General features: G+C 38.6%; 1 protein-coding gene across 6 annotated transcripts in view; it reads left to right on the forward strand.

Annotated features, from left to right (window-relative positions):
• AFDN (afadin, adherens junction formation factor) overlaps positions 1 to 12,985 on the forward strand; it is a 147,890-nt gene that overhangs the window by 68,010 nt on the left and 66,895 nt on the right. For all 6 annotated transcript variants that reach the window (XM_031935538.1, XM_023223615.2, XM_023223616.2 and 3 more), the window contains exons 7-11: positions 831 to 942; positions 2,470 to 2,637; positions 8,342 to 8,436; positions 9,667 to 9,929; positions 11,499 to 11,568. In XM_031935538.1, coding sequence (XP_031791398.1) covers positions 831 to 942; positions 2,470 to 2,637; positions 8,342 to 8,436; positions 9,667 to 9,929; positions 11,499 to 11,568 — 708 coding nt within the window. The remainder of the gene's footprint in view (positions 1 to 830; positions 943 to 2,469; positions 2,638 to 8,341; positions 8,437 to 9,666; positions 9,930 to 11,498; positions 11,569 to 12,985) is intronic.

Below are 12,985 nucleotides of genomic sequence, written 5' to 3' on the forward strand. Positions count from 1 at the left end.
TGTTCACATGCCAGTGACTTGGCCTTCTTTTCTTATTCTCTCTAATCCCGTTTTGGTTCATGTTAGCAGTGTGTTAGAGTGAAGATGAAGCACCAGCCCAAAGTCTAGAAGAATATTGGACAACCATCATCTCCACTCTCCTCCATATTACAGTGTTTTGGGGGCTTTCTTAGATGATTAAAAAAACTGTTTGGCTCTAGTAAAAACATAATAAAAAAGTAATACAGCATTATGAATTTTTAAGAGTTCAGTGAATACAGTATATTGAAGCAGGTGGTTAAAAGCATTTGTTGAATGAATGACTACTTGCCCTGTAATATAGCTAAATGGTCTGATTAAAATTTTATCATAGATTATTTACAAGAATACGAAAACTATTCTGGCTTGTTGTGTGGTGGTTATCCTAAGAGATCACATATTGTATGAACCCACTTTATAAAAACAATTGTTTGAATGTGAAAAGGTGGTTTAAGGACTAGAGAGATTGAAATTTGCAATAGTGAAGAAATTATGCAGAAGTTAACCATTACATACTGCCTTTCCATATAAAAGGTTGTAAAAAAAAAAAAAAAAGAATATTCAGTCTAGCTCTTTTTAGGGACCAGGTGATTAAAGGCAGCCAAATCAGCTGGCTTAGCTTTTTATTGTAGACTATTACCTTTCACTTTTATTGATGATTATTTAGATGAGTGAGAATTGTTTCTAGTGCCTGATTAATATAATTCTACAGTGACATTTTATTCATTCAAAAACAATAAATGTATTCTTTTAAGTATTTACCAACCTAGTTACTTTGGCACATTCACAGTTAATTATTTTTGTTTTTTTAGGTTATGCTTCCTCCTGGAGCCCAGCATTCTGATGAAAAGGGTGCTAAAGAAATTATTCTTGATGATGATGAGTGTCCTTTACAAATCTTCAGGGAATGGCCAAGTGACAAAGGTAGTAACCTTATTAAAGGATTACAGACACCAGGTTCCTACATGATATACCAGGTGTTCACCTTACCACATGATGTAGGAGATGTGTACATAAATATTTTTGGATGGCCTTGTTGTTGTTATTGTTGTTGAGACAGAGTCTTGCTCTTGTTACCTAGGCTGGAGTGCAATGGCGCGATCTCGGCTCACTGCAACCTCCACCTCCCGGGTTCAAGCAGTTCTCCTGCCTCAGCCTCCCAAGTAGCTGGGATTACAGGCGCCCGCCCCCATGCCCGGCTAATTTTGTATTTTTACTAGAGACAGGGTTTCTCCATGTGGATGACTTTTTGCTGTAGAGCTTTCTGCCTCCTTCATTTACTTGCTTGATGATTCCTAAGTGATGCTATTGTCCGTAAGACCATACTTAGCTTATCTGAGTCTCATGTGTTAGATACTGAACAAATGGTGATACTGCAGGTAAATCACACATCTCATGAAGAAACTAGAATATTAGCACCACAGCAAGAAGCGGAAGGTTATTGGTATCTACCAGTAGTAGATAACACATTTCATGCTGACCAGATTAACTGTGTGATGTTTGAACAGATTTGTTATAATAGAGAAAATGACTTCTGTAACCCTATAGATTGTCCAGTGATTTCGTCATTTCAGATAATGAATTCACACTTAGCACTACTGAAACAATTTTCCCTAATTATTTCAAAACAAAGTTTAAAGCTGTGTTTTTAAGAAAATATGATTTTCGTTCAAATTCACGTCGTAAGTTAACTGTTAACTCTGTAGAGGGCCTTACATTAATAACAACATAAAAATATATTGCCATTTAATCGTGTCAATATGGAATGTAGATTGGTAGTTTTAAAACACCAAAACTTTCTCAGCAAGCAAATTTCTATCCTCCTTAAAACACTTGTTTAGTACTTTTTAAAAACAGTATAAAGTTAAAATTTTATTAAAGGCAAATTGCTTTAATTCTTTAAGTTGAATTTAATAAAAATCAGGTCAACTAAAAATATATTTATTTTGTTAGTAATAGAATTGTTTTATTTCAGTAGGCTTTTGTGGGAACAGGTGGTATTTGGTTACATGAATAAGTGTTTTTCGTGGTGATTTCTGAGATTTTGGTGTACTTATCACCCTAAAAGTACATTTTCATATGTGTATTTGTGTGTGAATGTGGTTTATATATATATGAATGTATTTACTGATCATAGAGTTGTTTACTAATGTAAGCATTTATTCTTAAACTGATGTGTTGTTTTTCAAGCTTATGATGTCTTTAGGTAGCTGTTAATTTAGAATACTCTTTGGAAATTGCTTGCTAGAGCTTTTCAAACACATCAAGAGGCTAATATTTCCTCTGTTGAGTAAAAGTATAAATTGAGTAAGCTTTACTCAGTGATTCCTTGGCAGATGTTCCTAAATTACATGCATCTTCTTGAGAAAGCTTTGCACGGTTGACTGCCAGTCAGCTGGCCATCCTGACCAACCTGAGTCTGCCTGATGATTTCCCATGCTGCTGTTCTAGGGATTTTAGTCTTTCAGTTGAAGAGGAGGCCACCAGACCACATCCCAAAGAAAACCAAGAAACACTTGGAAGGCAAGACACCCAAGGGAAAGGAGAGAGCTGACGGGTCTGGCTATGGCTCTGCCCTTCCTCCAGAGAAGCTGCCCTATTTAGTAGAGTTAAGCCCAGGTGAGAAAGATGGTCACACCAGCATATATTATTAATGTGCATTTTTAGCTTTAAATCTTTGTACTTTCTAATGCATCTTCAGGTAGTCTTCTGTTGGCTGACTTAACATTTTTAGCCATTTTTTTTTTTTTAAAAAGGTAACTCTCATAACATTTCTTTAAAAACTTAAGGTTATAAAATATGTATATATTTACGTAAAAATGGTTCACATGGACAAAAATGAGTATTAAGAAACAAAATTTAGTGTATAGACAATTTTAAATTATTTTAATCCCTTAATTTTTTTTCTCAAGATAACTTTAGTAAAATAGTTAATCTATTAAAATTGACAAAGTGATATTTACCCCTTTTATGGGCAGATTTCATAAAGGTGTGTGTGTCTGTGTGTCTAACTGTAGTTTCTGATGCATGGACAATATCTAAAAAGGATATCTTTAAATTGTATATCTAAGAAACCCATCTTAGTAAGAGGAAGGCTATTTGATTTTAAAATAACAGACTACGTTTATTTTCACAAGTCCTCTAAGCGTTTTGTTTGTAGAACTCTAAGGCGCCAAAGCTGTTGTTTCATGTTAGCCATTGAGTAGAGAAATAACGTGGGCGTTCTTAAGGAAGTGTTTTACACACACATTCCTAGGTAGAGTGTATATTTGCACATATGTATGCTGTACATGACATTTATCATTCAGTTAACATTACTTCATTTCTTATTTCATTATTAAATGCTGTTATGTGACCTGCATTATACAATACTGTGAAGATCAGAGTGTTGCACCTGCATCCCAAGCTGCATTGAAAGAAAGCCCGATTTAGTAATCACAAATTAGCAGAAAATTGAACCAGTTATGTGTATGATGTATGGCTCCACGAACATGAATTACATTTAGTTTCTTAAAGTTAGGTTATTGTAATTAACTAATGATTAGATACGATATTTGTTGTCCAGCAGTTTCATGGTAGAGTAGGTTATATAGATACAGGAAGTGATGGTATCATTTTGATGCCACAGTTAGTGGCAGTGTGGCTTTAGGTAGTAGCTTTTATACTTACTTATGCTTCAGGACTTTAAAAAAATGAATTGATTAGCTATTTGTGAGGCATATTTGGTGTTGCTAACCTCAGTTTTCTGGGTGGAAAATTTATTTAAAGTTATATTATCTCACTGTAGTTTGGAAACACATCCGGTATTGTTGTGTGTCTATAATGTGTGTGAGAGCATTGGTGTTTGGTTATCTGAGATAATGAATGGCAACTGTGAAGCAGCCATTAGTTTTTGAACTTAAAAATTTTTAGACTCTTTTTTGGGTATTGGGTCTGCCCTTTAAATTTTTATGTTAAATTCTAGAAACTAATGATTGTTCTTCAAATCCAAATTTTTGAGGATTTAAGAGTGTTAAGTCCTTAGAGAAATTGATAAATAGCAGCTAACAGAATAATTTTCAAATGAGTAATGGACAGTTGATTTGGTAGATAGCAGAAACTGGATGGGAATTCACTCATTGGCTCGTGCATTTGATGAATAGTTACTGACACTTGTTGTGTGTCAGACTGCGTTCTGGGCCTTGGAGGCAGAGCACCAAAACACATCAAAGCCCTTCACCTTGGGAAGTTCTCTTCTAGTGAGAATTGTTATTTTGACTGCTTTCATATGTATAGTCTCTCAGGTAATCAGATATATAGAATGATTTTTTGTAGGTGTGGAGTAGATCACGGTTCTGTACTACTTTTCACCAAATACTGGCAACAACATTTGTTACATGGTTATTAGTACACTGCATTCCTCATGGCTCTCTGCTGCCTTCAGTCAGCATTCATTGACCCTTCTACTTTAGGCAAAGCAATGGATACAAAAGGATTAAGTTCATTCCTGCCTTCAGGTAATTCACACAGAGGGAGGGAATCACACACAGTGCCATGTGACAAGTGACTCTGCCTCTAGTCCCGACTTCTCGTGAGCCCTGTGCTTATGGGATAGCTTAACTTGTTCCACAAATGTCTGAAGTTCAGGTCTGGTACCACTATTTTAAGGGTGACCTAGGGGTTAGTGGCAAGCCTGAATGCAAGGCCAGGGTCTTCCCTGCACCAAAGCCATGTTCTTTCACTAAGTCATGATGTCATTTAGTCAGCATGCTGAATGAAATTGATCTCTTTGCCATTTATGAGAAAATAATATTCATCCATAGTGATTTGTTATGAATAGATAAGTACTGTATTTCCCCTGGGCACATTGTCAGCCAAGCATTATATCCTCAATGCTGAGGTTCTGCTGGGTGTGGTTAGGAGTTTTTGAGATGTGGTCATGAGCTCAACATTGTCTTTTGGAGGAATGGGGAGCAAATATGTTATTTCGTTCTTTGCTTTGGATTCGAATGTGTTCTTTAAACAGAAGAAATCAGCCCAGTGGGGTGGTAGCCCTTTATATGATTAACTCACTGTTGCTGTCCTGCTGCTTGGTGACTCACCTGTTGTCCTGTGGTTTCCCTTAACAGTCTGCGTTGGTTTCTAAAACACTGACTGGGGCACTAGTATAGTCTTGTCCTCACAAAAGCTGATGGGTGAAGTGTACCTTTTCTTCCTTTGAAACGTGTCTCACTGAAGTTCACCCTCTGCGTCTCTTCTCCTCCTTCCCTATTCCGCGTGTTCTGCATGGTCTCTGTCCTGCTGATGCTGCCTTCACCTGGGTCCTGGCATGTGTCTTAATCCCAGGGAGAAGGAATCACTTTGCCTACTACAACTATCACACTTATGAAGGTAATGCTATGCTTACTACTACTTTTGTAACTAAAGCACTAACAGAACCTCATGGGCAAAATAGTGTTGAATGACCAAATATCTTATGTATCAGTTTTAGTTGATATAAATAAACTATTTAAAGAAATTTGATGTACTGTCATTTTATTTGTACCTAGTAAGTGTTCCATATCTAGAACTCATTTCATTTACTGGAAGCTTATTTTGCATCTTTATTTTACCAGGTTCACCCTGGGAAGGAACTGAAAGCAAAAGCAGCACTGGCTGTGGAGGGATGCTGGGGAGTAAAGACAGCATGCTGTTTCAAAGCACTCCTTGGGTGGTGCTCAGCCAGTCTGCCTCCCTTCATTTGTAGACTAGGAAAACTTTCTGGTAGCAGTGCTGTTACTGTCTTTTGTGGGTTACTTAGATTTGTCCCTGCTCTTCAAGGTGCTCCAGATTTATTGTCATTATCTATGGAGAAGAAAGAGACTCAGGCACTTTGGGCAGAAATTGACTATTTGTAGAATACTCTTTGAGGAAGGGGAGAAAATTTGGGATTTTTTTTTTTTTTTGGCAGCAGTTTTGTATGTTACTCCCTGTGAGATAACTGTCCTTCTAATGAGGAGAGGGAATGGGCTGTTGCACTCTCCCTTTTCTCCCCAGCTCAAACCAAACATCCCTTTATCCACTAAATCCTGTGGCCACCATTTAGGTTCTTCAAAATCTGTAACAGCTTTAACTATGGTTTCCTATTATTACTGTGAAGTAATAAGAAAAGAGAGCCTAGGAAGGAAGTTTATTTCTAATCTATTAGTTGACAGATTTCTATTACCATAGTGAGGTGAGGAAAAGGGAGAGACTGAGAAAGCAGCTTCTCTTTCTCCCTTTCTCTATTTTGAAATCCGTGGATGTAGAAAGGTTTGTGATGCCTCTTTATTGTCTCATAGGAGACCTGTCAGAAGCATTCAGAATTTGGAAGACTATGGATGGGAATTTTTCTTTCATCTCTAAATACATTTTTAATGTTCTGTTTTTAACTTTGCATTGAAATGTTCTTGTTTCACACATGATTACTTATTTACTGCTTTTGCTTTCTTTATTTGTGTCATTTCTCTGTGACTATTGCATTCAGTTTTCTTTATTTTTATATAAGTATTCACTGCTGACACGTCAAGTCTTTATTGATTCCTAACTATGGACCATATGTGGAGTGATCAGTGCCAGGGTAAAAAAGATTTTTTTTTTTTTTAAACCTAGCCACCAGGGAGCTCAGAGATAAGGGAGATAAGTAGATGGAAATCATCATACAATACGGTTAGTGGTACAATTAATATAACAGAAATGGGGTGCTCCGGGAGTAGATAAGAGGGACACATTTCTTAACCAAGGGGGTTCATTAGAACTGCCTTTGGTGGTTAAAACACACAAAATAGTAAACTGGAGGATTTGGACTCAGCAGGTTGGGAAGGGAACTAACTATGTCCAGGAAAAGCCCCAGATGATTTTAATGTCTTGTTCAGATCAGGACTTTATTGGAACAGTTAGAGTTGAAAATTGTTTTTCAACACGATGTGAAGCAGCACAGATGACGAATCAATTTTGTAATGGGTTTTAGGCATCAGTGTCTCTCAGGTACTTCAGTCTCATCTTACCTTCACTCGATGTCACAGATTACGGAGTATTTCAGAAATGGAAAATTTTGTCATTAGAATGTAACTTTGTATACCCTAAAATTAACATCAGTTCTAACAGAACCTGCATTTTTATGGAGTCTTTTGTCTGTGAGAGTTTAGCGGCACCACTGCTGAGAGATTTTAGCAGTCTGAAACTCTGTGCACGCTCATACTCTCCAAACTGTTTAACCTGTGAAGCTCTCAAAGCTTACATTCCTAATCGCAGTGACTAGAGATTTTAACAGGTAATGGAATCAGTGGGTTTGAAAGTTATAAGGCACTCATAAAGCAGATCAGGGAGACTCTTACTGGTTTGGCCTTTTCCTAAGCTTTGGTGGGTGATGTACTTGCCACACCAGACTGCCATGGCTGTGGTGCAGGCGCTAAGCTCTGCAGTTACATCATCATTCATGGGCTCTGGAAGGCACATTTTCTCATATGTCAACTCTGAAATCAGGATACCTCATTTTTAGTTAAGGTAATGAAGTGACATTGTCCTCATCTGGGATACAGTAGGTGAAGAATGAGAAAACATGTCTAGATGTATTGGGACTAAAGGGCTTTGGCAGAGCAGCTTCCTCCTCCTCCTCACCCCTTCCCTGTCGTGGAAACACATGCTCATATAAATTAAACATTCCAACAGTTCATAAAGGTATAAAATGACAAAAAGAAAGAAAAAAAGCCACAAAACCCAGTCTTCCTTCTATGCCAGTTCTACTCCAGGGAGCTAACCACTTTTAACTGTAATTCTTAATCAGTAATGGACAGAGTTATTTGGGGAGATTTTTCAGAGGACACATGCTTAGGCCTCATCCCCAGGGCTTTTGATCCAGGAGGTCTGGGGAGAGCCATGAGAACTGTACATTTAAAAACCTCCATCAGTGATTTAGCTGTGCCCTCAACCTGTACTGTGTTGTGTGCCGTAAGGGCAGCAAGAATACTGCAGGAAAAGATCTGGTCCGAAGGGAAGGCCCATGTGTCTTTGATGAGCTTCAGTTTGCTAATACAGTTGCTCCTCAGAATCATTCACAAAAATCCAGAGCAGTGGTAGAGAAGACTTTCTTTAATGTAATAAGAATGTGGTGGAATTAATGCCAGATACTGATACGTTTATTTCTTATTTTGAATTTTCTGTATCCAATTTGTTAAATTGTGTTATATAAGTTTGGAGAATACTTTGAAAAGAAATCCTGAGAATTGAGAACTGTAATGCCTGAGATAACTTTTTGTTTGTTCGAAATAACATGACAATAATATTAGACTTTGCAAATACAGTTGTCTTCCTTCTCTTCTTGCAGATGGTTCTGACTCTAGAGATAAGCCAAAGCTTTACCGCCTTCAGTTAAGTGTTACTGAAGTTGGTACAGAAAAATTGGATGACAGCTCTATCCAGGTACGTAGTCTGAGCTTCCTGCTGCAACTCTGACATTCCAGGAGGCACAACGTATTGTACAGAGCCTGCCACATAGTAGTGAAAGAAGGAATTAGAATTACAGACTACATTGTACTTAAATATAAATAATTTATCTACTCTGGGTCACTTTTCTCTGCTTTAGTGTGAAAACAGCAGAATGTGAGTTTATGTTCAAGCTCCACCTCTAGAAATTTGGGCTGGTGATGACAGTGCTCTGAAGCTGCTTCCTTTTCTCTCAAAGATGGTGATGATAATTTTATAGGTCTATTTCAGGATTACAGGATGTAACTATGTAAAAGTGCTTATCACTGGGTCTGACACACATAGCGGTAAGCATTCAGTAAATTCTAATTAAATTTAGCTTAATACTGTTCTCAAGTACTTAAAACAGAGCTTAACACATTCTTTGAATAAATGAAGTCAGGATTTGTCACTTCTTTGAAGTTGAATTCAGGCAAATCACCCTTGCTCTGTACTTATTTCTCAGTTTGTAAGATGATAGGTTCAGATTGTTAATGTAATTTTCAGTTCTGTCTGTCATTTCTTTCTTAGCACAGCACTAAAAATGATAAAATAGATAGGAATCTTTAATCATAATGATCTGTATAGATTTGTCCATTAACCATCCAACAAATATTGGTTAAGATGACTGTATGCTTTTTTTTTTTGGAGACAGTCTCGCTCTGTCACCCGGCTGGAGTGCTGTGGCACGATCTCGGCTCACTGTAACCTCTGACTTCCTGGTTCAAGCAGTTGTCCTGCCTCAGCCTCCTGAGTAGCTGAGGTTACAGGCACGCACCACCACGCCTGGCTAATTTTTGTATTTTTAGTAGACGGGGTTTCACCATGTTGGCCAGGATAGTCTTGATCTCCTGACCTCATGATCCGTCCATCCCGGCCTCCCAAAGTGCTGGGATTAGAGGCATGAGCCACCGCGCCCGGCCGACTGTATGCCTTTAATGCAAAGTTACAGTATGCCTTAAGTCACTGGATAATAAAAATAAAAAGTCTGATTGTTTTGACTTTTTTTTTTTTTGACAGTTTAATTATTTTTATGCTATTGAGGGAAATCCACTTTAAAAGGCACTAAAAATCCAGAGCTTATTATGTTATATTTATCATAAAAGGGGTACTCACAGTTTTAAAATTCTGTGTTTAAATGCTGTAAACTTCATGATAGGAGTTTCTTTGATTTCCTTCTGTTTCCAGTTGTTTGGCCCAGGAATTCAGCCCCATCACTGTGACCTCACCAACATGGATGGAGTGGTCACTGTGACGCCCAGAAGTATGGATGCAGAAACCTATGTGGAAGGCCAGCGCATCTCGGAAACCACCATGCTGCAGAGTGGCATGAAAGTGCAGTTTGGGGCATCCCATGTATTTAAGTTTGTAGACCCCAGTCAGGATCATGCTCTTGCAAAAAGATCTGTGGATGGAGGCCTGATGGTTAAGGGCCCAAGACATAAACCTGGGTAAATAGATTAACCTTAAGATTTAAAATGTTTTGATTATACTTAAAGTAATTCAGATTATTCATAGATAACTTGGCTTTTTATTTTTTGTTTCAATTTTAAAAAAAATATCAAAGTGGGCCGGGCGCGGTGGCTCAAACCTGTAATCCCAGCACTTTGGGAGGCTGAGACGGGCGGATCACGAGGTCAGGAGATCGAGACCATCCTGGCTAATACAGTGAAACCCCGTCTCTACTAAAAAATACAAAAAACTAGCCAGGCGAGGTGGATGGTGGGCGCCTGTAGTCCCAGCTACTCAGTAGGCTGAGGCAGGAGAATGGTGTGAACCTGGGAGGCGGAGCTTGCAGTGAGCGGAGATCACACCACTGCACTCCAGCCTGGGGGCCACAGCGAGACTCCGTCTCAAAAAAAAAAAAAAATCAAAGTGAAGTTTGTGAGTTTGGTTCATTGTTAACTTGGGTTGGTTTTAGAGGAAAGAAGAAAGGTCTTGACTTTGTCTTAATTGGAAGTTCTCACTGGTTTTAAATTGTTTATATTTAAACTGTGGTTTTTTAGCCAACATACTAAAACAGTACCTTTTGTTTTGTGGAAAAAACATGGTGTTCTTTGTAATTATTCAGTGTAACTAAGATTATAAAATTTTTTGAAGTATTCTTTTCTGTGACTGATAATGAAACACATTAAGGTCTCTTAAGGAATTCAGAATATTTTAGCTCCACCTAGTGCTTTTCTGAAGACTTGCACGTGGGCTTAGTAAGGGAAAACAGAAAGCCTTTCTTAATGACTATCTAGTAAAATTTTTTTGTAGGTAGGGAATATGACTTCTCCTTTGGTTTTACTTTTTAAAACATACTGTTAAGCCACTTCATTATCTATTTTTCAGTCATGCTGCTTAAAACAACTGAAAACTCCCCTAGAGTGTAGGCTTTCTTCCTGAAGCACAAACATAAACCCACGTGGTCTTCCCTGCTTGGCCTTTCCCATTGTTTTGTTCCACTTATGCCTTTGATTAGCCACCCAGACCTTACACACTGGGCCACATATGACCATTTAGAATTAATGTCTTTCTCCAAGGTGAATACTTGGTGGGTTATCACATACATTTATTTGTGAAGTTCACAGCTGAAGTGGGCAGATCACCTGAGGTCAGGAGTTTGAGACCAGCCTGGCCAACATGGTGAAACCCCATCTCTACAAAAAATACAAAAATTAGCCAGGCGTGGTGCCACTTGTCTGTAATACCAGTTACTCGGGAGGCTGAGTGAGACAGGAGAATCACTTGAACTCAGGAGGCGGAGGTTGCAGTGAGCCAAAATCGCGCTACTGCACCCCAGCCTGGGTAACAGAGTAAGACTTCATCTCAAAAAAAAAAAAAAAACAAAAAAGATCCTGGGAATATTGAGGATAAGGTGTTTTTTTAATTCTGTAAGTTCGTGTGCTGAAAATAGAGCAATTTCTTAAAAACCTTTGAACATTTGGCCTCTTAGTTCTTCCTTGTGTATTAAAAAGAGACTCTGGCTGTCATTGGAATGTTATTAAGTCAGTGTGTTTCTTGTTTTATCCCATCAGAATTGTTCAGGAGACAACTTTCGATTTGGGAGGAGATATTCATAGTGGGACAGCATTACCGACAAGCAAGGTAGGTAATTATGGATTACCTGATAGAAGTGTGCTTGCTATAGGACACCATGGATGAATACAGTAGTTTCCCCTTATTTGTAGGGGATGCATTCCAAGACCACCAGTCGATGCCTGGAACCATGAATAGTACAGAGCCCTATGGATACTATGTTGTTTTCCTGTATATGTGTACCTGTGATAAAGTTTAATTTATGAAATAAGCACACTAAGACATTAACAACAATAACTAAAGGTAAAATGGAACAGTATCTATTATAACAATATACTCAAATAAGACATATATATGTTAATTTGGTCTCTATCTCCTCTCTCAAAATATCTTACTGTATTGTACTCACCTGTTTTCAGACTGCAGCTTATCTCAGGTAACTGAACTGTAGAAAGTGAAACTGCAGATAAGGGGGACTCCTGTAAACTGGTAATATGTGCACTTATAAAACATCTTTGTGAAAACAGACTTCACAGTGGCCCCAAATGTGGGTTATTCTAATCTGCTGTGTTGTTTGTTAGTGATACATGAAAGAAAGAAAGCAGACCATTCTTTTCTCTAAAGGCAGGATGAAGCAGAGCCTCTGTGGTTGCTAGGCTTTCTCCTGCGTAGTTAGCCTGACTCAGTCAGAGCACCCTTAACACACTCCTGCTTTTATGAGCCTCAATTCAGTTGCTAAATCCTGTTCATCAGTTAACCTCAGACACTTTGCTTCCATAATGACCCCTTGTCTCTGGAATAATCAGTTCATTTCCTTTCCCATTTTCATTCTCTATTGCTGGATAACAAACCACTCTAAAACGTAGTGGCTAAACAGCAACCATTTTATTTGTTTACCATTGTGCAATCTGGTTTGAGCTCACCTGGGCAGTTTGTTTGCTGGTCTTGCTGGTGGTGACTGTGTGACCACTTCACCTAGGAGATCAGTTGGTGGCCAGTGGCTGGAGTGCAGGGCCCACTGACCCGCTCTCTGTGCCATCTCACGTCCTCTCCGTTGGACCGTTTGTCCCATTGGGGCAGCCAGAAGTCATAGTGTTGTGGTACCTCACAAGAACCACGGAGCTGCCAGGCCTTCTTGAATGTTAGGCCCAGAACTGACACAACCCCGTTTCCTCCACCTTTCATTGGTTAAAGCAAATACGGGCCCAGTCCAGATTCAGGAGGAAGGCACTACTCAAGGTGTGATTCACTGAATGCCATGTGCCACAAACTCCTATGATCCTGGAGTGTTCTCATCAGAATCAAAACATGTTACAGTGTCTTCTCTTTTAGAAAACTCTGTATACCCTTCCAGTTTTGACCCCATTTTTCTACTCCTGTTTGCTACACAGCTTCTTGAAAAAAAAATTCATCTATGCTTGCTCCCTCCACTTCCAAACTCATGTTCTTTCCTCTGCTTCTGTTCATTCTTGCCCCTCCCTCCATA

Source organism: Piliocolobus tephrosceles, chromosome 5 (assembly GCF_002776525.5).
Source record: "Piliocolobus tephrosceles isolate RC106 chromosome 5, ASM277652v3, whole genome shotgun sequence".
NCBI lineage: Eukaryota > Metazoa > Chordata > Mammalia > Primates > Cercopithecidae > Piliocolobus > Piliocolobus tephrosceles.